This window comes from Suricata suricatta, chromosome 10, assembly GCF_006229205.1.
Source record: "Suricata suricatta isolate VVHF042 chromosome 10, meerkat_22Aug2017_6uvM2_HiC, whole genome shotgun sequence".
Lineage (NCBI taxonomy): Eukaryota > Metazoa > Chordata > Mammalia > Carnivora > Herpestidae > Suricata > Suricata suricatta.
This window is the reverse complement of record NC_043709.1, coordinates 119,866,182-119,892,868: the sequence shown is the minus strand read 5'-3', so window position 1 is coordinate 119,892,868 and position 26,687 is coordinate 119,866,182. Positions and strand designations below refer to the sequence as shown.

The following is a 26,687-nucleotide window of genomic DNA, read 5'->3' as shown; positions in this document are numbered from 1 at the left end:
AAAAATGGGGTTCTGAGGAAGGTCTCTCAAATAGGTAGTATCGGAGCAGGGACCCAAAGCAAGTGACGGAACAGGGCTGTCTGAAACAAGTGTTCCAGGTAGAGGATGCGGCACTTACAGAAAGCTCTGAGGCCAAGGACGTCCTTGGGGCGTGCAGAGTCCAGCACAGAGGCAATATGGCTGACAGGGTGAGTGGGACCGAATCACAGAATCTGAGGACAAGAGGCAGTGGAGGGCCACATGATAGAGGACCTTGCTGCCAGGGTAAAACTCCTGGATTTTACTCTGAGTGAGATGGTTAAAGCACTGGAAGATTTTGAGCAGAAGAGTGCAAGATCTAAACAGGTCGTTCTGGCTGCTTTGTGGAGAAGACACTGTGGCAGGGAAAGTGTGTGAAGGCAGGAAGGCAGGTCATGTAAGAGCCCATTTCGGTTGTTCTTGCAAAAGATAATGGTAGTTTGGACCAAGAGGTATTGGGAGAGGTGGGAAAAAGAGGTTGATCTCAGGATGTAATATACCAAAAGCATATATAATACACCAAAGCTCACACACACACTGTAATCTTAAGAACTGTGAACAAATTATTGCCTCTGGATGTAGGGTACATTGCCTTTCATCATAAGCCCTTGTTATATACTGCCTTTTTTTTAAGTTATGAACATGTATTACCTTGATTTTTAAAACTATTTTTAAAAATCTAAGGAAACAGACAGGGTGCCTGAGTGGCTCAGTTGGTTGAGCGTCTGGCTTTGGCTCAGGTCATGATCTCGCAGTTTGTGGGTTTGAGCCCTGCATCAGGCTCTGTGCTGACAGCTAGCTCAAGCCTGGAGCCTGTCTTCAGATTCTGTGTCTCCCTCTCTCTATGACCCACCCCTGCTCACACTGTCTGTCTGTCTCTCTGTCTCTCTCAAAAAAAAAAAAAAAAAACATTTGGGAAACAGAATATGTTACCTTTAATGTTTTTCTATATCAGTGTAGATATAAGCCTATCTTATTCTTCATTTTTTCAATTATAAAAGCTTTATTGATTTATAGAAATAGGAAAAACAATCCTAAATTTTGTATGGCACTACAAAGGACACCAAGTAGCCAAAACAACCTTTAGAAAGAACAAAGTTGGAGGCATCACACTTTGTGATTTCAAAATATATTACAGGGGCGCCTGGGTGGCTCAGTCAGTTAAGCCTCCGACTTCGGCTCAGGTCAGATCTCACGTTTGTGGGTTCGAGCCCCGCATCAGGCTCTGTGCTGACAGCTAGCTCAGAGCCTGGAGCCTGCTTCTGGTTCTGTGTTTCCTTCTCTCTCTCTGCCCCTCCCCCTCTCATGCTCGGTCTCTCTTTGTATCAAAATAAATAAAACATTTTAAAAAAGTAAAAAATATATATGTATATATTACAAAGCTACAGTAGTCAAAACAGTGTGGTACTCATGTAAAGAAGACAAATGGACAATGGAACAGAATAGAGAGCCCAGAAATAATACACATACATACAGTTAACTGATCTTCAACAAGGATGCCAACTATACACAGTGAAAAAAGAGTAGCCTCTTCAGCAATGATGTTGGGAAAACTAGATATCCACATGCAGGAAAATGAAACTGGAAACTTACGCCACATAAAAGGTCAACTCAAAATGGATTAAAGAGTTAAATATAAGACCTGAAACTAAAACTCCTAGAAGATAATCGGAGAAAGCATCATGACATTGGTCTTTCATTGATATGATACCAAAAGCACAGGCAACAAAAACAAAAATAAACAAATGGGACCATATCAAACAAAGAAGCTCTACACAGCAAAGAAAACAAGAGTGAGAATCTGTGGAGTGGGGAAAAAATATTTACAAACCTTATATCTGATAAAAACATTAATCTCTAAAATATGTAAGGTTCTCCTACAACTCAATAACCAAAACATCTACATTACTTACAAAGGTAGGAAGTTAATGAAATGCCCTCTTTTTTAAAGTGGTTAAGATGGGCACGTTTATTATTTCTTGTATTTTTCTTTCCAGAGAAAACATAGAAAAATTTAGACATGGGAGAAATAATAAGAATGAACAGGGGTACCTGCGTGGCTCAGTCGATTAAGCATCCGACCTCAGCTTAGGTCATGATCTCACAGTTTGTGAGTTTGAGCCCTGCATCAGATTCTGTGCTGACAGCTCAGAGTCTGGAACCTGCCTCTGATTTTGTGTCTTCTCTCTCTGTCCCTCACCTGCTTGTACTTTCGCTTTCACTCTCTTGCTCTCTCTCTCCCCCCTCCCCAGACAGAGACCCCATGAAAAAAGAATTACATGCCAATATCCCTGATAAATATGGATGTAAAAATTCTCAACAAGGTACTAGCAAATTTAATTCAACAGCATATAAGAAGAATTATTCACCATGATCAAATAGGATTCATTCCTGGGCTACAGGGCTGGTTCAATATTTGCAAATCAATAAATGTTATACATCACATTAATAATAGAAATAACCATACAATCCTGTCAATAGATGCAGAAAAAGTATTAGACAAAATACAATATCCTTAACATCGTTTCTTAATAAAAACCCTCAAGAAAGTTGGGATAGAAGGAACATACCGAAACATCATATGCCATCAAAGCCATATATGAAAAGCCAACAGCTAATATCATCCTCAATGAGAAAAAATGAGAGCTTTCCCCTTGAGATCAGGAACACCTCAGGGATGTGCATTCTCACCACTGTTGTTTAACATGGTGTTTAACTATGTTGTTTAACATATTGTTGGAAGTCCCAGCCTCAGCAATCAGACAACAAAATGAAATAAAAGGCATCCAAATTGGCAAAGAAGAAGTCAGACTTTCAATTTTCACAGATGACATGATACTCCACGTGGAAATCCTGACCGACTCCACCAAAAAGCTGCTAGAACTGATACATGAATTCAGCAAAGTCTCAGGATACAAAATCAATGTACAGAATCAGCTGCATTTCTCTACAACAATAATGAAGCAACAGAAAAGAGGAAAAAAGAACCCGATCCCATTTATAATTGCAACAAAAACCATAAAATACCCAGGAATAAACCTAACCAAAGATGTAAAAGATCTGTATGTAGAAAACTTATGAAGGAAACTGAAGAAGACACAAAGAAATGGAAAAACATTCCATATCATTGATTGAAAGAATAAATATTGTTAAAATGTCCATACTATTCAAAGCAATCTATACATTCAATGCAATCCCTATCAAAATTGCACAGCATTCTTCACAGAACTAAAACAAACAATCCTAAAATTTGTATGGAACCAAAAAAGTCCCAAATAGCAAAGTAATGTTGAAAAAGAAAGCCAAAATGGGAGGCCTCACAATCCCAGACTTTAGCCTCTACTACAAAGCTGTCATCATCAAGACAGTATAGTATTGGCACAAAAACAGACACATAGACCAATGGACTAGAATAGAGAACCCAGAACTAAGCTCACAGGTGTATGGCCAACTAATCTTTGACAAAGCAGGAAAGAGTATCGAATGGTAAAAAGACAGCCTCTTTAGCAAATGGTGCTGGGAGAACTGGACAGCAACACGCAGAAGAAGAAACTAGACCACTTTCTTACACCATACACAAAAATAAACTCAAAATAGACAAAAGACCTAAATGTGAGGTAGGAAACCATCAAAACCCTAGAGGAGAAGACAGGCAACAACCTCTTTGACCTCAGCCACAGCAGTTCCTTGCTCAACACATCTCCAAAGGCAAAAATAAACTATCAGGACCTCATCAAGATAAAAAGTTTCTGCACTGCAAAGATAACAATCAACAAAACTAAAAGGCAACCAATAGAATGGAAAAAAGATATTTGTAAATGACATATCAGATAAAGGGTTAGTATCCAAAATCTATAAAGAACTTAACCAAACTCAGCACCTGAAAAATAATCCAGTCAAGAAATGGACAGAATACATGAATAGACACTTTTCCAAAGAAGACATCCAGATGGCCAACAGACACATGAAAAGATGCTCAACATCACTCAACATCAGGAAAATACAAATCAAAACCACACAGATACCATCTCACTCAAGTCAGAGGGGCTAAAATTAACAATTCAGGAAACAAAAGATGCTGGCAAGGATGTGGAGAAAGGGGAACCCTCCCGTACTCATGGTGGGAAGGCAAACTGGTGCAGCCGCTCTGGAAAACAGTGTGGAGGTTCCTCAAAAAATTAGAAATAGAACTACCTTACAACACAGCAGTAGCACTACTAGGAATTTATACAAAGGACACAGCAGTGCTGATGCATAGGGGCACATGTACCCCAATGTTTATAGCAGTGCTATCACCAGTAGCCAAATTATGGAAAGAGCCTAAATGTCCATCAACTGATGAATGGATAAAAATGTGGTATTTATATATACAATAGAATACTACTTGGCAATGAGAAAGAAAGAAAGAAATCATGCCATTTGCAGCAACATGGATGGAACTGGAGGGTATTATGCTAAGTGAAATAAGTCAGAGAAAGACATATCATGTTTTCACTCATGTAGAACATGAGAAACTTAACAGAATACCACAGGGGGAAAGGAAGGGGAAATAGTTACAAACAGTGAGGGAGGAAGGCAAACCATAAAAGACTCTTAAATACAGAGAACAAACTGAGGATTGATTGGGGGTGGGGAATAGGGGAGAGTGGAAAATGGGTGATGAGCATTGAGGAAGGCACTTGTTAGGATGAGCAATGGGTGTTGTATTAAGTGACGAATCATGGGAATCTACCCCCAAAACCAAGAGCACACTATATACACTGTATGTTAGCCAACTTGACAATAAATTATGTTTAAAAAAATAAAATAAGTATTAAAAAATAAAGGGAAAAGAAAAAAAAAGAATGAACAGTACTGCTTTCTACCAGTGGGAAACAGTTTTCAGGTAGTTTATTTAATGTTCAGATAACTGAGTGCCCTTTGTACTTGAAAGTTACAGTAGTTCTCAGTTATAATGAGTGCTCAATTCATATAGAGAGTTGGCCAAAAATAAATACAACTAAATGAAAATAATGAACTTCAGTTACACAATTTTTATTATTAGAGTAATACTTAAAATGTCATCAAATCAGCCAGAATTTGAAAAATAGGACTTGAGATTATCACTAGTAGTCATCATTTATTTTCTGAGTTATCCGAGGATGCCAGGTGAGAATACACTTTATATAGTTGAGAAAATTGGCAAATTCTTCTGTATATTGAGAGTTACCTGGTGGCACATTTCTACTCTTATCCTAATTGTACCTTGTAGAATACAATTTTCATTTTACTGTTTTAACTTTCTGTTACTTGCATCAGTATTTTCACTAGAAGGAATACAACCTATTTTGGGTTTTTTTTCTTCCATTCCAACCTATCCCATATGTACCAGATTTGATTATAGAGCCCCTATTTCATAAGAATTTTGAAGAAAAATTTAGGCATAGCTATATTAAGAAGAAGGATTATAAAATGTTTTCTACTTAGAATCAGAACATGGGATAACAAAATTTCCTACAATTCTAAATTCCATGTAACTGTTAAAACACATGTATAATTTTTTTTTTAAGTTTGTTTATTTTTGAGAGAGCCAGAGTGCAAGATTATATCTTCTACAGTTGCACATGATATAAAAGCAGAATGAGTAACTGATATTTTCATTATGGAATATGTGAGAATGATAACACTAAACAATCAAGACAAAATAGGCACATGTGCTATTGACGTCATCCAGATCTAAGAGAGAGAGAGAGATTTGGCAATGACCATGTCACCTCCAATGTCATCTGTTTGCAGGTGACATGATATTATATATAGAAAACCCTTTAGACTCAACCAAAAAATGGTTAAAACTATTCTCGTTATTTCAATAAATTTTCAGGACACAAAATCAATACATGAAAATCAGTTGTATATCTGTATATAAACAACATGCTATCAGAAAGAGAACTTAAAATTCCATCTACAATAGCATCAAAAAAATATTATACTAGGAATAAATTTAACAAAGGAGATGAAAGACCTGCACACTGAAAACTATAAGACATTGATGAAAGAAATCGAAGAAGAACAAAAAATGGAAAGATACTCTGTACTCAAGAATTGGCAGAATAAATATTGCTAAAATGCCCATATTGCCCAAAGGGATCTATAGATCCAATATAATCCCTATCAAAATTCCACTGGCATTTTTCACAGAAAATGTAGCCAAAATAATCTTGAGAAGAACAAAACTGGAGGCATCACACTTTCAGTTTCAAACTATATTACAAAGCTGTTGTCATCAAAACAGTATGGGACTAGCATAAAAACAGATGCACAAATTAATGGAACAGGGTAGAGGCTACAATTATAAACCCACACATAATACGGTCAACTAATCTTTGGCAAAGAATATACAATGGGGAAGGGCAGTCTCTTCAATAAATGGTGCCTACTAAACTAGACAGCACACGGAAAAGAATGAAATTGGACCCCTCCACAAAAATCAACTCAATGGATTTAAGAACTGAAACCATAAAACTCCTAGAAGAAAACATTGTGGGGTAATCCCATTGACCTCAATCTTAGTGATGATTTTTTGGATTTGACACCAAAAGCAAAGCAACAAAAGCAAAAGTAAACAAGTGTGACTACATCAAACCTAAAAGCTGCACAACAAGGAAACCATCCACAACATGGAAAAGAAACCTATGGAATTGGAGGAAATAATCTGCAAACTACATATGCAATAATGGGTTAATATTTAAATACATAAGGAACTCCTATAATGCAATAGCAAAAAAAAAAAAAATGATGAGATAATGCTCGTGAAGATGTGGAAAAAAGAGGACATTGGTACGCTGTTGGTAGGAATGTAAACTAGTGCAGTCTCTATGGAAGGCAGTTCCTCAAAAAATTAAAAATAGAATTACCAGGGTGACTGGGTGGCTCAGTTGGTCAAGCACTCCACTCGATTTTGACTCAGGTCGTGATCTCACAGTTTGTGAGTTTGAGCCCCATGTTGGGTTCTATGCTAATAGCATGGAGCCTACTTGGGATTCTCTCTTTCTTCCTTTCTCCCTTCCCCCACATCAAAAATTAATAAATATATTTTTTAAGTCACCTGGATGTTTAAAATAAAATAAAACCACCATATGATTCAGCAGTTCCATTTCTGGCTATATATCCAAAGAAAGCAAATCATGATCTCAGTGAGGGAACCATATTCAATGTCCATAGCAGCATTATTCACAGTTAGCCAAGGTATGGAAGCAACGTAAGTGTCTGTCAGGTGAATAGATAATGAAATTGTGATTTTATACATATGTGTATATATACACATACATATACATAAAGACACACACACACAGGAATATTATCCAGCCAAAAAATAAAGTCAAATTCCTAGAAACAAATCACAGAAAAGCAGTTAGCAGGGGCAAGAGGGTGGGAGAAATAGGGAGAGGTTGGTAAGATGCTACAAACCTTCAGTTATATGCTGACTAGGGGCTGAGGACCTAATGTATAACACTGTGACTACAGTTGCTAACACAGTGGTATATAGTTAGAACTTGCTAAGAGTAGAACTTAAATGTTCTCACAAAAAAAAAAAAAAAAAAAAAAAAACAACCAAATAAACCAAATATATGAGGTGATGGATATGTTTCATTAACTCAGTGGGGGAAACTCTTTCACAGTGTATATAAATATAAAATTATCATGTACACCTTAAATATCTTACAACTTTAGTACAGTTTTGCCAACTATACCTAAATAAAACAGTAAATTGGCATCCATGTAATTGAAGCCTATCTATATCCATAGGAGAAGATTGGATTTGGTGATGACCGGGCTCACTGAAAGATGACTTTACTTTCTGGAGATGACATGCTATCATACTCAGGGACACCCTGGCCACTAAGCTTTATATTACAGCATCACTTGTTTAGAAACATCTTTATCTGCTTAAAACCATGGATAATATGCTGAGGAGGCCACACTTGCCCACAAAACAAGTATTTTGTGATTATTGCCATATACATGTTTTCTCCAGAGAAAAAACCAATGAAGAGAAATTCAAGAAAAAGGGATCGTTTGCAATTATCAGTCATACAATATTTAATGACACCAGGAAATATGAACTTGACAAAGGATAGAATATTAAAGGAACTGCTTTACCACATAGAATTGGAAAAGTGGCCAGTTATGTTTGCTTTTTTCTTTTTCTTTTCTTTTTTTTTTTTTGAGAGACAGAGAGACAGTGCGAGCAGGGGAGAGTCAGAGAGAGTAGATACAGAATCTGAAACAGGCTCCAGGCTCTGAGCTAGCTGTCAGCACAGAGCCTGACGCGGGGCTCGAACCCACGAACCGTGAGATCATGACCTGAGCTGAAGCCAGACACTTAACTGACTGAGCCACCCAGGCGCCCCTACTTTGCTTTTTTCTAATAAGTTCTAAGTTGCCTTGTAAGTGGGAGGAAAATATGGTTCAAAGATAACTATGGTGACATCCCATTAGTTTCACTGTTAGACGCTGAGGATTTGAAGGACTCAGATTATAGCAGCTATTTGGTTTATGTGGTAAACAGGCCAGGTTTTGATATATACTGTATTCGGAATTCTCTCTCAGCACAAGGAGGAGCTAACCACGTATGCTCAACCCACTCACGGATACCTTCTCTGGGAGGAGCCCTCCTAAGGTCAAAACAAATAGGAATCACTGAGCTCCGAAGCTTGTCTTCAAAGGAGCCACGGTTTGATCTGGCTGTTTATAGAGCAACCTCTGTGCCAGGGCGTTTTGTAAACAGTAGAGCATCTGTCAGCAATTAGTGGTTTTTAACAGCTCTGTGTGGTCACGTAAAGAGACGAAGAGTCCTACAAATACCACTCTCATCCAGAATTACTGGGCCTAGCCATACCTGCTCCTCCCTGAGGAGCAACATCAGAGGCTTAACACAGGGGACAGAGGGGCAGAGATGTCACTAAAATAACCGTGCCATCCACTGAACAAACATGCAAATAACAATAACAGCTGTGATGCGGGGCGCAGGGGTAGAGCAGGGGAGGACCAGTAACCAGAAGTGCTGCCATATAGTATCTACATGCTTAGTTTTCAACACATATTAGGAGCCATGGGGGTGTCTGGCTGGCTCAGTCGCAAAAGTGTGCCACTCTTGATCTCAGGTCATAAGCTCAAGCTTGATGTTGGGTGTAGAGATTACCTAAAAATAATAAAAAATAAAAGGGAGAGAAGGAAAGGAAGGAAGGGAGAGAGGGAGAGAGAGGGGAGAGAGAGGAAGGGAGAAAGGAAGCAAGCAAGCAAGGAAAAGAGACAATTCAGTAATGGCTGGAAGCTTTAATACTCCCACTTTTAATAGTGAGTAGAACTAGACGGCAGATCAACAAGAAAGACTTGAACAATATAATACCAACTAGACCTAAAAGATATCTCTAGAACACTTCATTCAGCAAGAGACTATATGTACTTCTCAAGGATGCATAAAACATTTTCTAGGACAGGCTGTATGCTAGGTCAAACAAACCTCAATAAGTTTAAAAGGATGGAAATAATGCAAAATATGTTCTCCGATCCCAAAGGAATGAAGTTAGAAATAAGTTAACAGGGGTAGAAAAGTGGGAACCTCAACAAATATGTCAAAATTAAACAGCAGACTCCTAAATAACCAATGAGGTCAAAGAAGAAATTACAATGAGAATAAAAATCCTTAAACATGAATGAAAATGAAGATGTAAGGCACCAAAACTTAGGGACTGCAGCTAATGCAGTCTGTAGAGGGAAGTAGATAGCTTTAAAGGCCTTTATTAGGAAAGAAAAAAGAGACCAAAACTACCCTGCTGCCTTAAGACACAGGAAAAATAACAAACTGCTCCTAAACAGAGGAAAGGAAATAACCAATAGAGCAGAAATTAGAGACTAGAAAATCAATAGAGAAAAATCAGTTAATTCAAAGTTGATGCTTTGAAAATAGCAATAAAATTGACATTTAGCTAGATTGACAAACGGGAAGAAAGGACTCAAATTGCTAGAATCAGAAATGAAAAAACGGACATTACTACCAACCTTACAGAAATAAAAAGGGCTTTGTAAAGGAATACTATGTCAGGAACAAGTATATGCCAAGAAATTAGATCTATTTTTTTTAATGCTGTTTGACTTCTATATTTTGAAAGAGAATGAACATGAGCAGAAGAGGGACAGAGAGAGAAAGAATCTTAAGCAGAATCCACACTATCCATGCAGATCTCACTGTGGGTCTGGAACTCACAAAACTGTGACCTGAGCACAAATCAGGAGTCAGAGGCTTAGCCTGAGCTACCTAGGTGCTCCAGATACCTATTTTTCTAATAGATATTGATGATATGGATACATTCCTAGGAAGACAAACCAAACCAAGAAGAAATAGACAACTGAAATTATAACAAGTGTAGAAACTGAACTAGTAATTTAAAAAATCTACCTACAAAGAAAAGCCCAGATCCAGATGGCTTCACCACTGAATTCTACCAAACATTTAAAGATTACTAATACTTTAAAAAATCTTCTAAAAATAGAAGAGAGTGGGGGCGCCTGAGTGGCTCAGTCAGTTGATCCTCCAACTTCAGCTCAGGTCATGATCTCACAGTCTGTGAGTTTGGGCCCCGGGAGAGGCTCTGTGCTGACAGCTCAGAGCCTGGAGCCTGCTTCCGATTCTGTGTCTCCCTCTCTCTCTGCTCCTTCCCTGCTAGTGCTCTGTCTCTGTCTATCTCTCTGTCTCCCTCTCTCAAAAATAAATTAAAACATTAAAGAAGAAGAAGAGAGTGAATACTTTCCAACTCATTTTATGAAACCAGTATTATCCTTAGGCCAAGCCAGAAAATTACAAGAAAACTATAGACTAATATGTTTTATGAGTATGGATGCAAAACTCAACAAAATACAGCAAACTAAATCCAGCAACTTATGAAAATAATTTCATTCCCTGATCAAACAGGATTTAAGGCAAGAATGCAAAAGTGATTCAACAGCTGAAAACCAATTGTTAAGAACACTGTTATCAATAGAAAAAAAAAAAAACCAAATATCACAAAATCATCTCAATAGAAGCATATGACAAAAACCAGCACTCTTGCATGATAAAAAACACTCAACAAATTAGGAATAAAAGGAAATACCTCCGAGCTGATAGTGTCTACAAAAACCCATAGTTGGCATCATGCTTACGGGTGTAAGAGGGGATGTTTTCCCTGTGACGTAAGGGAGAAGACAAGGATGACTGCTCTCGCCACTTTCAACATTGAACCACAGGTCTAGGTGAGGCAGTTAGGCAAGAAAAAGAAATAAGATTGAAAAGAAAGAAATAAACTGTCTCTATATGTAGACGACATGATTTTATATACAAAATCCTAAGGAATTCACTAAAAAAACTATTGGAACTAATTAGTTCAGTAAAGATTAGAGGATACATATCAATATGCAAACATCAGTTTTACTTTTATAAACCTGCACTGGACAACCTGAAAGTTAAATTAGTAAAATAATTTCATAAATAGCATCAAAAAGAATAAAATACTTAGGAATTTATTTAACAAAAGAAGTACAAACTCTGAAAATGACAAAACACTGTGGAAAGAAACTGAGGATCGAAATAAATGGAGAAATATCCCCTGTTCATGGATCAGAAGTCTTAACTGTCAAGATGGCAATATTACCCTAAATATAAGAGCTAAAACTATAATCAAAAGCTATAAAAGTATAAAGCTATAATTGAACCTCATCAGAATTAAAATCTTCCATGCTTCACAGGACACCATTAAGAAAGTAAGAAGATAACTCACAGAATAGGAGACAATATTAGCAAATCATTTCTCTGATAAAGGGCTTTTATCCAAAATATATAAAGAGCCCTTTACAACTCAATAATAAGAAAAATCACCCAAATAAAAAATGGAGAAAGGATTGGAATAGATATTTCTCCCAAGAAGTTATAAAAACAGCCAATAAACACATGAAAAAATGCTCAATATCAGTAGTCATTAGGGAAATGCAAATCAAAAGCACAAGATACTACTTCACACCCACTAAGATGGCTAGAATCAAAAAGTTGCATAGTAACAAATGTTTGCCAAGATGCAGAAAAATCAGAAGCTTCATACACTTCTGGTGTAAATATAAAATGGTGCAGCCATATTGGAAAACAGTATGGCAGTTCCTCAAAAAGTTAAACATAGAGTTACCATATGTCTCCACAGTTCTACTCCTAGGTATATACCCAAGATAAATGAAAACATTTTGCCCAAGCAAAAACTTATACACAAATGTTTATAGCAGCATTATTCATAATAGCCAAAAAGACTGAAACAACACAAATGTTTATCAAGTGATGAATGGATAAACAAAGTGTGGAATATTATTCAGCAAAAAGGAATGATGTACTGATATACACTACAACTTGGATGAACCTGGAAAACATTACGCTAAGGGAAAGAAGCCAGCCACAAAAATCTATCTGTGTTACACGATTCCATTCATATGAAACTCCAGAACAGGAAAGTCTATGGAGACAGAAAGTAGATTTGTGGTTGTTTGTTGCTTGGTGAGTGATGGGGGAGGATGGGCGGATGGAGGATGATACCTGGAAGGTATAGAGTTTCTTTCTGAAGTGATGAAAATGTTCTAAAGTTAGCCATGGTGATGGTTACACATATCATATACTAAAACCACTGAGAGTACCTTCAAATGAGTGAACTGTATGGTATGTGAATTATATTTCAGTTAAGCTACTTAAAAAAAACAAGGGAGATCTTTGTGTACTTCTCTGTAATAATCTCCAAAATAATCTCCATGTTTTGTTAAATAAGAAAACAAGTCCAAGAAAAAAAAAAAAAAGACGTCTCTCACATCTTCTATGTGGTGGCAGTTACTTGAATCTCTAAGTGTGTTTAGGGTGTCCGGGTGGCTCAATCAGTTAAGCATCTGATCCTTGATTTCAGCTCAGGTAATGATCGTGCAGGTTTGTGAGATCTAGCCCCACAATGGGCTCTGCACTGAGGGTGTGAAGCCTGCTTGGGATTCTTTCTCTCCCTCTCTCTCTCTGCCCCTCCCCTGCTTGAATTCATGCACTCTCACTCTCACTCTTTCTCTCAAAATAAATAAAATTCATAGAACTATGTGACAAAAGAGAAAAAGAATTTTGTTGTATGATATTTAAAAATTAAATCTTAAAAAACACAATAGAAATTGAGAGAGAAGAAGGATTGTCACCAGAGTTGGTCACCCCGGTAGTGAACAGCAGGGAAGTCTTTAAGAAGAAAGTCACACTTGAGAGTACCTTGAGGGACAGTTTGGCTCTAGAGAGATAGATACGCTAGAATGTCTCACTCACGCTCTCTCTCCCTCTCTCTCAAAAATAAATAAATGTTTAAAAAACTTTTAAAGAAAAGAAAGTAGAGGAAATTAATAGATGGAAGATAGTTGGGGGAAAATTCAAGAGGAAGGAAGATTCTTTGATTTGGGATAAAAGATAGGAAGGATATAAAGTGATGTAATCAGAATTTTGAGTTGAGAAAGTTGGAAGACAAAGAGGCTCATGTCAGAGAGCTTCCTTTTTTCTCATATTAAATAAGAAGCAAGGTCATCGGAATGAGAGGGGAAGGTAGGGAATAAAACTGAAGAGTGTTTCTAAGTGACTTTAAATGTTTTCTCTAATTCTGTCCTTTGTATGAATGAAAAACAAATGATCCATGTCAATTATAATAGGTAGTATTTACTGAGCCTTTAATATCTGTCAGTATCCTAAGAGCTTATTTCAAATTTAAAACCTAGCAGCCAAATGGTATTACTAACATCATCCACATACTACAGAGGGGAATGCTTGACATAGAGAAGGATTGGAAATTGCTAAAGATCACCGAGCTAAGAAGAGGTGGGACCAAGACAAGTCTAGCTGAGTTCTTAACAATCTTGCTATCTGAGGTCTTATTTTCAAATCTCACTAAAGCATTGAAACACTGATTCAAGAATATGCATGCATTAACGGGCTAGCATACAAAGTGTAGAAAAATAGTTCACATATACAGGCACTAATTTTCATACAGTTAACATTTCTTTTTAAATTTTTTAATGCTCATTTATTATTTTGAAAGACAGAGCATGAGCAGGGGAAGGGCAGAGAGAGAGAGGGAGATGCAGAATCCGAAGCAGGCTCCAGGCTCTGAGCTGTCAGCACAGAGCCTGACGTGGGGCTCAAAGTCATAAACTACAAGATCATGACCTGAGCCAAAGTCGGACGCTTAATCGACTGAGCCACCCAGGCGCCCCTAAAGTTAACATTTCAAATAAGGGGGAAAGGATGGCTTGATTGATAAATTCAGTGGGCAATTAACCATTTTTAATTTTTTAAATTAATTTTGACCCTGTATTTTAAGAACTCAGAACAGTGGTTGTAAGTAGCAGAGTAGAGATTAACTTAAGAGGAGAAGAGAACTTTCTCGGATAACATGAATGTTCTATAATTTGATTAGAATTAAAATGGTTATAGAGATCGGGGTTTTTTCCAACCAAAACTCATTGAATTGTACATTTAAAATCTGTATATTGGATTGTATGTTAATTTTGTGTCAATTTCAAAAAGAAATCTATATGTAGATCTCCAAGACATTGTTAAATGAAAAAAGCAAGGTGTAGAATGAGACATATGATGTGATACCATTTATATAGAGAAAAAAGAAGTAACTGCCCCTGAACACAACTATTCCCACGGACCCGCAATCACGGCTGTAAAAGACTTAGGGTCTTGGGTCCAACTTCCCTACTCTTCTTGTGTTAGTCTCCTTTGCTCTTGCAGTTTCTTGAATGCAAAGAAAAGACAGGCTTTTATGTTAAACCAATTAGTTAAGAGTAAATTTCTCCACCGTTTCTAACACTCATTGGTATAATATTCTAGTGAGAGGGAGCTGTCCAACCAGAGGTGGTCAGGTGATCTGAGTTCTTGTTCTGACCCTGCCACTGATGAGATGGGTATTTTGGAGCAAGCCATTTAATCTTTCTGGGCCTCGGTTTCCTTGGTGGTAAACTAAATAAGCGGATGGATGACTGAGGGTCCTTCCAGACCTAAGATTCCGTAAGCCCGGTTCGTGCACATGGACCTTACATGAAATAGGTCACTTGACCTACGAGAGATGTGTGGAAAGTAAGATTTTGTTTGCTTTTATATTTTGGAACAGGTGACAACCAAAGCCAAGCAACTGAAGGATTCTGTTACCTGCTCCCCAGGTGAGTTAGCACCCGCTTCATCCCACTGAGCTAAAGCAATTTCTTCATCATAAATCCCTCTTCATAAGGGTGGATTTAATGAGTTTAAAACCTATGAAAACCTTGTTCTCTGCTAGTACCGCGCAGCGGGGCGCGCAGGGGCACGCACTGTCCACGCCGCAAGCGCGCAGGGCACAGCTCCGCCAGGCCGTCCGCCACGCACACAGCGCTCTTTCAGAATGGGCCAGCAGCTCTCCCAAGTATCTGCATTTCTCAAAATACGCTTCCTCCAATACTAACTGGAATTTTGCTAGAGTCTCCACACTGTTAACTTGGAACCAGGAAGAAAATACTTCCTAAAACCTTCCAACCTAACTTAAATACAGGCCCCAAAGACAGCGATGCCGGTGAGTAAGCCCAGAGATCTCAAACTCTATCCCCACAAGGATTCAACGTGGGGCTCTGCAGGCTCCAGGAAAGAAGGCATTTCCAGATTCCTGTCGTACTAACACAATTATTTGTTGGCACAGAGGCTAAAATAGGCAATGAGAGGCTGTGTGGAAAAGGCCTTCCTCCAAGACACTCCCTAAAAATGTATTCTGGAAAAGGCAGTGGGGTGTAGACTATTGCACAGATAGGGATCTCCCTAGAGCATTGGTGGAGGGGGTAAAAAATTACCAGAGCAGGAGATGTGCCACTCATGAGGTGGCACCCAGGAGACGGCTGTCTGCTCTTTGCTGTCCAACATGGCAGCACCGCGACACCGGAAGCAGCTGTGAGCCGACAGGGCGCCCCCCGCAGCGTCAGGGCCTCGCCTGCAGTGGTCAGCAGCGTGTAAGGTTTGTTACTCGTAATAGAGTAACAGTTCTGGATCGTAAAGAACATCCTTCCTTACCTCAAAAGTGGCAACGAGCCACTTTGCATTCTTTGGGCCCAACCTGATCCTGTGCATGACCCACAGCCCCTCGGTGGGAAGGACAGAGACTTGGAATCAGAACTGGGGTCCAATCCCACCTCTGCTGCTTTCTGAGACTGAGTTTTGCCATCCATAGAATTAGGATACTGATACCTATCTTTCTAGAATAGCGTGAAAATTAAGCGAAATAATATATGCACGGCGCCTACCACACTGCGGCGTTGGCGACAGCTGCTGTTCTCTTGTCGCCTGCACTGACCCTGCCGTTCCACCCGTGTGATACAATGTGTCCTTCCTCACAGGAATGGTCAGGCTGTCCGAACTCAAAGCCACAGCCCAGAATCCGCGGCCCGCCAAGGCCCCCGCGGCCTTGCCGGATGACATCATCACGCAGCGAGAGGACGAGCGGGAGGCCGAGGAGGACACCGGGGAGGACACCCGGGAGGACGCCGAGGAGCCCGGGGGCCCGGAGAGCCGGCCGCGGAGGCGGAGGCCGGCCAGGCCGCCTGTGGCGGCGACAAAGGCGGAGCCGGAAGAGACGTTCAGAGGAAAGAGGCAGAAGGACTTCGAGGTTTCGGAACAAAGCGGATCTAGCGACGAGGAGAGCCACAAGAAAGAGCGAACCCGTGCTGCCGAGGAGCCGTGGACTCAGAGTCAACAGAAACTTCTGGAATTAGCATTACAGCAGTACCCAAAGGGAGCCTCTGACCGCTGGGACAAAATAGCCAAATGTGTCCCGTCTAAGAATAAGGTGGGTGAGGCGGGCAAAGAACGAGACCTGTGCGGCCCCGACCTAATTCTCCACCTCACATAGTCCTCTATTTCCAGCTGGCTGCGTGACCTTCTAGCGTGTTCTCCTGAAAGCATGCTGAATCTGTGCACGGGTTCATCCGTGTGTGTACGTGAGGTCCAGATTCCAAGGTGACCGTGCAGACCCGTTGGTTTTGGTCAGAGAAAAGTCATGCATAGAATGTAAATTTCACCCACAACAAGCCTGCCAACCTTCTGGAGCATTCGCCCCCATCTGGCAGTTTGGGAGGAGCATGGGGGGCGCGGGGAGGCTGAGCCGCACCCTCATCCCCTGGGCAGCAGGGGGCGGTGGCCGACCCACCCTTGCCGGCGGCAGAGGGCCTTTTGAGCCGTGAACCTGAGCAGAAGCTCCTCTCCAGCTCTGTGATGCGCCTTCGCCCAAGGGTGAGCATGTGGCTGTGGCTGCCCGTGTCGTGCTGGTCACCGGGTCCACAGTGCACATCACTCTGGACAGGGTTGCACTAGGCGGGCGAGGGGGGGGGGGGGGGGAATGACCTTTAGGATTCGACCACCGTGCAGCCCTGACTACTTTAACTCGTTTCCCTGCTTTCAGCTCTCAGTACCCTCTTAAATACACCTGTAGACAGCTCTCAGCGGGGGCAGGGAGGGGGGGGCAGGGGGCAGAGAGCCCCCCCCCCGGGGGAGAGCCAGTGCTCAGCCCAGCCTTTGCCTTCTGTCTGTGGGTGGTGCAGCTCGGGGTGGGGGGCCCGTTCCTGAGCCCCACACTGCCCCCTGGGTCTCTTCCCTGTTCGCTGTACTCTCAGTCTGAGGCACCGGGAACACTGAGAAACCAAAAGAGCCTCTTCTGCCTTCCGTGCCTGGCACTCAGAGGCCTCTGGGCACATTGATGTTCATTTACATCCTTATTTTTTTTTTAATTGAAATTCTATGTTGGAAAACCTAGCTTGTGGCCATGAACGTCCCCGTGTGTACACGTCTAGTTATCTATCACCTACTTTAAAATGATGAAGTTGAGAATTCCCGGGGAGAAAAATAGACCATTAGCAGTTGATCTATTTGAGAAACACAGATTCTCCCAGCCTCTCCAACTGGTTTGCCAGAAGTAATTATTTTCCCTGAATTTCTCTAGCATCTGTCAGGACACAGGCATCTACATGTGTGATGAATTGACATTGGCTTAAAATGAAGGAGCTGGAACGGTGGATTCCTAAGGACAGAACATTCAGAAACTCATTGCCTTGGGGCTTGGAAACCCTCCTGTTTGAACTAGAAATGAGCAGCACTTTTATTGTCCCGAAAGTGTTCCCTTTAAGCCTTGACATTAGAACCAGTTCCCGGAGAGGTCGCCTGCTAGGGAGCCAGTCCCTGTAAGCGGCCTGCAAGCCATGGGTGGTGCTGGGCCTGGAGGAGGGGACTCTGCCAGAGGCCTGCAGCTCAGCGCTCTGGGTCCTGTGGTGCCCGGTGCAGTCCCAGGGCCATGCCCTAGGCTGCATGGGGGGGGGGGTCCCCGTTCAGCACAGCTGTTGGGAAAAGGCTATTTTTAAAGACTGACCCTATGCAAGTAATCGCTGGGGGACCCAGAAAGGCACTTCCTAGAAGCAGCTGTCCTATCACTCCGGAGCTAGGATCCCAGCAAGAGGTGGTCCCCCACCCCTGCCGCTGGCTGATACACCACTGCCAGGAAGCAGCAGTCACTTTGCACAAGACCGTAAGTTAGTGAAGGCCTCCAGTGCCACAGAGGGGAGTGTTTTGTGACCAGAAACGGGAATGGACTCTGGAAAGAACCTGGTGCTGGGCAGGAGAGTGAGGAGGAGCCTCCCCAGCACCGAGGGCTGCTGTGGTCTGGCTCCTCGCCCCAGAGGTGACAGCTACCGGCAGGATCTGGGTGGGGCCGGGACCTGCCGGAGCAGAGTCCGGCACACGCCCCGCGTGGTCCTGGGCGCTGGGCCGACGGGGCCACCCCGGGAGCGTCCCAACAGCCCCTTAAGGAGAGGAAAACCCAGATGAGAATAATATGGTGGACACTAGTCTCAAGTTGTCCAGCTGGTCGGAAGCGACGTGTGATGATGTAGTGCAACGTCGAAACTGATCATTCTTATGAGCAAGTTGAGCGGCATCATCACGACACCCATGGTGTGCCTCGCGCCAGCCACGGGCCCCTCACCCAGCAACCACGCTGCACCTCCGCAGGACTTCCGCTGGCCTCGGGGCGCCTGGCAGCGTGTGGGCCGCGGGGCGGGGCTGCGGGGCTGCAGGCGGGCTGAGTGTGGACGGCCGCTCAGGAGGCCGCCGCCCTCGCCCAGGCCACAGCGTCACACCCATCTGTGGAAATCACCGTCTCACCTCTCTTTTTCTCTTCCTACAGGAAGACTGTATCGCTAGATACAAGTTGCTGGTTGAACTGGTCCAAAAGAAAAAACAAGCTAAAAGCTGAATATTCTGGAAGATGATGTTCACCTTCATTTTCCAAAATGATTATTTTAAAAGTCTTATGCAGAAATTTGCATTTTGTACCTCAATCTTTCTATACATCATGTGCCTTAGTAAAAAAAAAAAAATTAAAAAAAATTTTAAAACGTTGTGCGATATATATTGTTTAAACAAAGACTATGTTAAAGGAGAAAAAGGATTTGGGTATTTTACCGATAATTTTCCCTCTCATCATTGCAACGTTGTTTCCCTGCAAACAGACTGAATAGTGCTAACAGTCAGCAAACACAGGATTTTAAAGGAACATATGAGCCAACTGACACGTAAGAATTAAAACTGAATGTGCTTTGGGACACCTGGGTGGCTCAGGTCATGATCAAGTGCTCAGGGTTGTGGGATCGAGCCCCACATTGGGCTCTGTACTGAGTGTGCAGCCTGCTTATAGCTCGCTCGCTCGCTCTGTCTCCTCCCCTTCCTCTCTCCCCCTTCTCTCGCTCAAAAAACTAAACGTGTTTCTGTGACCAAAGAGCACACCGGTTAGCAGGCTCATTGCTGGTGGGAGGCAGGTGCTTGGGGAGAAAAGCCAGCTCACTTTCGAGCTAAGAAGAGTGTGTGGTTGTCCCAATCAGATGCATCTAGAAGAAAACTCACTGCAAGTGAACATGGACGCATGGTGATAAAGGCAATCACTTCCATGCTGGGGTTCGGTTGGCACCTGCTTCCCAGTGACCAACCTTCCCAAAGACACGCGGGACACGCAGGAGAGGCGGCAGGGACCAGCGAGGTTGGGGCCTGCTGTCAACACCCAAAGCCACTGTTCCGTGGCGGTTCCTACTGTGCTGTCCCCATCCCTCCTAACGCTTCTGTCATTGGCTCAGGGCTCGTGCACAGTTTGCTAAGTGCCAACTGCCTACACTCAGAAACCATTAAGATCACCAGGACACATTTAAGGGCAGTGACACGGAAAAAGTCTAGGAGAGATCACTTTTCTCTAAGGACTGAAATAAGATTCGTTTCCTGGAGAAAAGTTTGGAGGCAGCAGCCCCACCGGCCCGGTAACCTTTTGTCCACCACGCAGGACGCGCCCCCAGGTGAGCCCAGAGCCCTTTCCCTCCCCACCCGATTTGGGCACTGCTCCCCAAGTAGGACACTGGGGATGATGACCACCTCAGAGAACCTCAAAAAGAACAATTGAAATGTAAAACAAAGAGCAGATTACCAACTAACTGGCTCCAAGTCATTGGTTTTCACAAACTAAGCCCCGTCCAGCCCCGTCCCAGTCAGGAAGGGAAGCCAGGCCACCAGCAGGTCATTGCTCTGTCCTGGGCCAGGGGACAGAGGGCGGGGAGCCAGTGCTGTCACTGTCTCGTACTGGCTGTGCCCGACACCCTTCCTGACAGCACACCGGAGCTCCGTCGGCCACCGAGACAGCCACGCCGCCACCAGGCCTGTTCCTGAGGCCGGTGGGGCCATCACCACATTTACCACGGCCCACAGCCCACCTCCCCATTCACCCAGGCGTCTGCGCGAGTAAACATGCACGGAGGGAAACAAAGGAGAGAACGAGGCTGGCCTGGCTTCATTCTGGGCCCGGGACCCACTCGCCTCCGAGTCCGGCTTCGGGCCTGGCTTTCACGAAGCTTGGTGGCCCAGCCTGTCCGGTGTGTGGCTCTGCGCATCCTTCTGTGAAAGCACACGTCTTTCTGGCAGTACTTGGGGTTCCTGTCACACATAACCCCAGACCGTGTGACAGGTGTCCTGGGCTCCGGGGGGAGGGGGGTCCACAGGGCTCCAAAGACGCCCGATGATAGTACAACCAGGATATAATTGCCTCCTGTGCCCACCGGCCTCATCTTTTCTAGACTCCAGAAAAGAAGGCTCTAGCATGGCTTTCTACGCATGACTGTTCTGCCTACTAACTGCTTTAAAAAGAAGTCAGCGGCGCCGGGCGGCTTGGCTGGTTAAGCGTCAAGTCTTTACTTCAGCTCAGATCATGACCTCATAGTTCAGGAGTTCAAGCTCCTGCATCAGCATGGAGCCTGCTTGGGATTCTCACTCTCTCTCTCTCTCTCTCTCTCTCTCTCTCAAAAGAAATAAACTTAAAAAAGGAAGTCACAAGGAGCCCTTTCTTCAGGAGGCCCTGGAAGCCCTCAAGTTGTATTGAAGTTCGTGGGCCAGAGCTCCGCGACACACAGGAGGCCCATGGGAGACCCACGGGGTTCAGTGTGAACAAGGTCACGGCCCAGAAAACAGGGGCAGCTCCGAGAGGAGCGCACTACACAGATCCCGTGGGGGGAAGCACTCGGGGCTACCCTGGCTGGCAGCCCCTCCCGCACGGCCTTCCCCAGCCCGGGCCCCCAGGGGAGCGCTCCCCCTTCCAGAGCCACCGAGAGCAGCCTTAGCTGTTGTAGCTCCAAGGCCAAGCCGTGTGACATCAGGTGCCTCGGTTTACCTCTTCGTCTCCTTCCCTCACCTAGAAACATAGCAAATGCAGTAGCTGCTACATTAGTTGTTAGAAGATAAAGCTACATAATCTGTGTAAAACCTTGACTAGAGCACCTGGCACGCTGAGAACCGTAAGCATTCTTTTTATACCTGACCATCCAGGCTTCCTGTTTCCATCACTTCAAGTAGCTGTTGATGCGTCAACAGGGCTGATGAGCCTGACAGGGTGGGCGCATGGCCCCTCATGTCCTGCAGTGCCTCGCCCTGGGGGGTCCTGCTCACTGGGTGCCAGGCAGGAGTCTGGGACCCTGGCAAAATTTCCTATTTTTTTTTAATGTTTATATTTATTTTTGAGACAGAGACAGAGCATGAGAGGGGGAGGGGCAGAGAGAGAGAGAGAGGGAGGCACAGAATCAGAAGCAGGCTCCAGGCTCTGAGCTGTCAGCACAGAACCCGATGTGGGGCTTGAACCCACAAATGTGAGATCATGACCTGAGCCTAAGTCGGAGGCTTAACCGACTGAGCCACCCAGATGCCCCAAAATCTCCTATTTTGATTGTGTAGTTTTCAGGGAAAGAGTCCACATGTTTCATTGGGTGCCCCAAGGGCCTCTCACCGGAAAAAGCCTGTTTCCAGCCCGCGCTGCCGTATTTATCCTGACGCAGCCCAGAGAGGGCCAGAGCGGGACAAGGACAAACCTGGGACTTGGCCCCCGACAGCCAGCCGCTCAGACCCCAGCCCTGCTGCTTGTGAACCGGGACCTGCGATCTCGCGTCCGCCCGGCCCCAGGCTCTCCTGCCCACAACACTCTCGGATGTGAGTGCAGCCTCATGAAAGGAAAAGGCCTTCAGACCAGCGGCAGCCTGGCCCCGGCCCCCCTCGTCCTCTGGCACTGTCTCGGAGGACACTCTTAGAGTCAAAAGACCCTGTTGGAATCGCGGATCAAGTGCAGCGAGCAAGTAGTGGGAACCGAGCCACGAGAACCGTCTTGACTGTCTGGGGTTCGGAAGGAGGCGGCGGGAGGGGGGCGGGTGAAGGAGCGCCCGCAGCGCGTGTGGAGACCCGGCTTGAGGCACAGGATTCTGTTTCGATTCTTCGAGGTCCACACGCCCCTTGGGAGCCCAGTAGAGAATAAGCAGCAGCACAGAGGACAGTCCACTTCTGCTGGGTTTGGAAAGCACTGGGCTGGCCAGGGACACATCCTCTGCGGACGCCACTTCACCAGCCCCGCACCGCCAGGCAGAGCCCGCGAGAGAGCTCTAGTGATTTAGGTTTACCTTCCCCACGGGGCAAAGGTCCCCCAGCCACAGTCCTTTAAACCATGATAGCACCCCATCTTTTTTAAAGTTTATTTATTTTGAGAGAGCACGGGCGGCGTAGGGCCAGGGACAAAGGGAAAGAGAGAATCCCAAACAGGGTCCACGCTGTCAAGCAGAGTCCCAGGCAGGGCTCAAACCCACGAACTGCAAGATCATGACCTGAGCCAAAACCAAGAGTCTGATGCCTGACCAATTTTTTTTTTTAATGTTACTTTATTTTTGACAAAGAGACAGTGTGAGCAGGGGAGGGGCAGAGAGAGAGGGAGACACAGAATCTGAAGACAGACTCCAGGCTCTGAGCTGTCAGCACAGAGCCCGACGTGGGGCTCGACCCCAGGAACCATGAGATCATGACCTGAGCCGAAGCCGGATGCTCATCCGAATGAGCTACTCAGTGCTCCTAACCACTCACATGTTCTCAGATTCCTCCTCACAAAAGCCGCGACAGGCTGACCAGGTTCACCCCAGCCCTCTCAGGGCCAGCAGGTGCCCGGGAGGCGTCCAGCCAAGCGCAGCTCGGCCTCAGCTGTGCCTCATCGGCTTTATCTGTGGACACCAGACAGATGGCACCGCTTAAGACTTCCAGCACAAATGTGCTGCTTCTGTGGAATTTGTATAGAACCACCTAGAAGTCTGGCATGAGCCTCCCACCAGACATCCCAGCCCCACTGGGATGACCTTTTCCGACAGAAACATTGCAGCCCGTGGGTTTACTCTGCCCTGGGTTTGTGTTTTCAGATCCCTGCTTAGTTTTGGAGTTAGATCCTAAGCCCCTTTCTACTACAAATGTCTTGGGATAACCTAAAAAAAAAAGCCTCTCGTGTCAGGGAGCAGTTCTACCCCCTAAACCACGTCCCCCTACTCTGAAAGCAGAGACCGAGACCCTCTCAAATACAAGCTATTTCATTCCCACTTGTGTCTGCAGAGTATTTGTTGTCATTTTAGCATTTAGATTCCCCCCACCTCAGAATTTAAAGGGCACAGTTTAAGATCTGATAATTTATACACAGGGTCCCAAGTGACCCAGGAGAGTCCCAGTTTACACCTGTCTCAATGTGCCCACTTTGTTGTTAATTTTTTTTTTTAACGTTTATCTATTTTTGAGAGACAAAGATAGAGCATGAGTGGGGGAGGGGCAGAAAGCGAGGGAGACACAGGCTCCAGGCTCTGAGCTGTCAGCACAGAACCCGATGCGGGGCTCGAACTCATGGACCAGGAGATCATGACCTGAACCGAAGTCAGATGCTCTACCGACTGAGCCACCCACAATGCATACTAAAGTCTCCTAGCTGTCCGTCTTCTTCAGAGGAATTCAGAATCCCTCAGGGTCTTTGGAACCAGCCATCTGTTAGCAATCGCACAGGGACCTGTGACCATGTTATGCACTTTCCAAAGTGAATGCATTGTGCAAGTCAGGCTGTGCTGACAGCTCGGAGCCTGGAGCCTGTTTCGGATTCTGTGTCTCCCTCTCTCTCTGCCCCTGCCCATTCATGTTGTCTCTATCTCAAAAATTAAAAAAAAAAAATTAAGAAAACAAAGTGGGTGCATTGTGTGCATTGTGAGACTTCAGTATGCATTTGGTCTGCCTTTGCCTTAGAAAGCCCCAAGGCTGTGTTGATCATGACCCCCAGTTCCTCCCAAGGCACCCCACCCCACTCAGGGGAAACTGAGGCACGGGACACACCTGAGTCAGCGCCCAGCCTGACCAGGGGTCCTGCAGCTGGCTCTTATGGTCCCAGTGCCCTCGAGAGTGAGCAGAGGTACTGTCCGGAGGCAGAGGGGCAGCGAGGGCTCAGGGTGGGACCAAGCGACCACAGTGGCTCAGATGAGTCTATATTAGTCATCGGTGGGGCGCCTGGGTGGCTCAGTCGGTTAAGCATCCAACATCAGCCACATCATGATCTCAGTTAGTGGGTTCAAGCCCCATGTCAGGATCTGTGCTGACAGCTAGCTCAGAGCCGGGAACCTGTCTTCAGATCCTGTGACTCTTTCTCTCTCTGACCCTCCCCTGCTCATGCTGTCTCTCTCTCTCTCAAAAAAAATTAGTCATTGGTGAAAACAGACTTTGACATCCCATCCTAAATTTTATTTAAACATATTATTTTTAATGTTTATTTTTGAGAGGCAGAGCGCTAGTGGGGGAGGGACAGAGAGAGAAGGAGACACAGAATCAGAAGCAGGTTCCAGGCTCCCAGCTGTCAGCACAGAGCCCCCTGTGGGGCTCGAACCACGAGATCTTGACCAGAGCCAAAGTGGGTGGCTTAACTGACTGAGCAACCCAGGCGCTCCCTCTCCCCATCCTAAATTTTAAAGTTCCTTCCCCCCAAATGGTGCTAAAACAAAACCAGCTTTCCAAGGAACAGGCTGAAAATAAGCGCTGCTGTCTCAGGCCCGCAGTGTCCTGTGTCAGCTCACTTGCTCTCCGCACACAGAGCAGGGTGCTCTGGGCGGGGTCAGTGCGGCCACGGATCCCGGGAGGCCCCAGACTGTAAAGGTCTGTCACACAAATGCGGCGAAGTGGCTTTCTTTTCAGCCCCTGGCGGCAGTGAAGGGCAGGCGTCCCCTGCGGGAGCCGCATGCGGCCCCATCCGTAGCTCGGGGTCACCGCGGGGCTGGCCTGGAAGCCGCCCCACTGTCTTGGCAACAGTCCCGGTCTCCTGTTTGAGCAAACGACTTGGCCCTCAGCCTCGGACTTTATACACTGGGGAGTTAAATTAACACGCTGTAAAACTGAGCTGCTACAATTATTTTCCTCTGGTCTCTTGGGGGGGTGGGGAAAAAGAACAGCTTCAGGCAGCGCAGAAAAAGGGAAGTCACTCCATCAATGTGATTCCTAGGCGGAACTCCTGGTGTCTGCAAAAACACCGGGGTCCTAAAGTAAGCCAAGGCCCAGGGGCGGTGCCCTCCCCCCTCCCCTTGCGGCTGGGGGAAGGCGGGGACGGGGTACGTGCCTCCTTCCGCCCCCCTCCCACCTTGCACACTCCAGGGTTCTCACACCTGCTCCCTGCCTCGGACCCTCCATGCAACCTCACACTTGAGAAACCACTCCAGGAAGGGAGGGAGAACACACACTCGTTTCCCTCTTGCCTTCACGACTTGTAACAAACATGCCAGGTGTGTGAGGGTCCCCAGGGTGGTTGGTGTCTCCTGAATTATTACATGAGTTGAACTCAGTCAAGACCATCTTCCCTCACGACCAGTTAAAAAGAATCCTAAGTTTTGCAAAATGGAACTGACCAAGGTTCGAGAGGCAGCCAGGAGTCCTTCTCTGACTTGGTAGGTCTCAAGTTCCAAAGGAAAATGAACAGTCCCATTAGACTTTGTTTTCCATCATTTTTCCAAAAAATTTTTTTTGAAGAATTGTAAAATTTGAGATAATACTGAATTGTTTATTCCAAATTATCTTGGTTCCAAATGGTTTCACAAAGGAAGAGGTTACTGCAACAAAGAGTAGATGTCTCTAGATATTAGAAAACAGCTTGTTTCCCTAAGAGGCTTGGCTTAACAAATTCCTATTGGAGGGGCACCTGGATGGCTCAGCTGGTTGGGCAACTGACTTCAGCTCTGGTCAGGATCTC

At 44.6% G+C, this 26,687-nt stretch overlaps 1 protein-coding gene across 1 annotated transcript in view; it reads left to right on the top strand.

Annotated features, from left to right (window-relative positions):
* Positions 1-19,495, top strand: part of DNAJC1 (DnaJ heat shock protein family (Hsp40) member C1) — a 205,854-nt gene extending 186,359 nt beyond the window's left edge. Inside the window, exons 10-12 of the mRNA XM_029954409.1 lie at positions 15,201-15,249; positions 16,447-16,895; positions 19,281-19,495. Coding sequence (XP_029810269.1) covers positions 15,201-15,249; positions 16,447-16,895; positions 19,281-19,349 — 567 coding nt within the window. The 3' untranslated portion in view covers positions 19,350-19,495. The remainder of the gene's footprint in view (positions 1-15,200; positions 15,250-16,446; positions 16,896-19,280) is intronic.
* Positions 19,496-26,687: the final 7,192 nt, after the last annotated feature.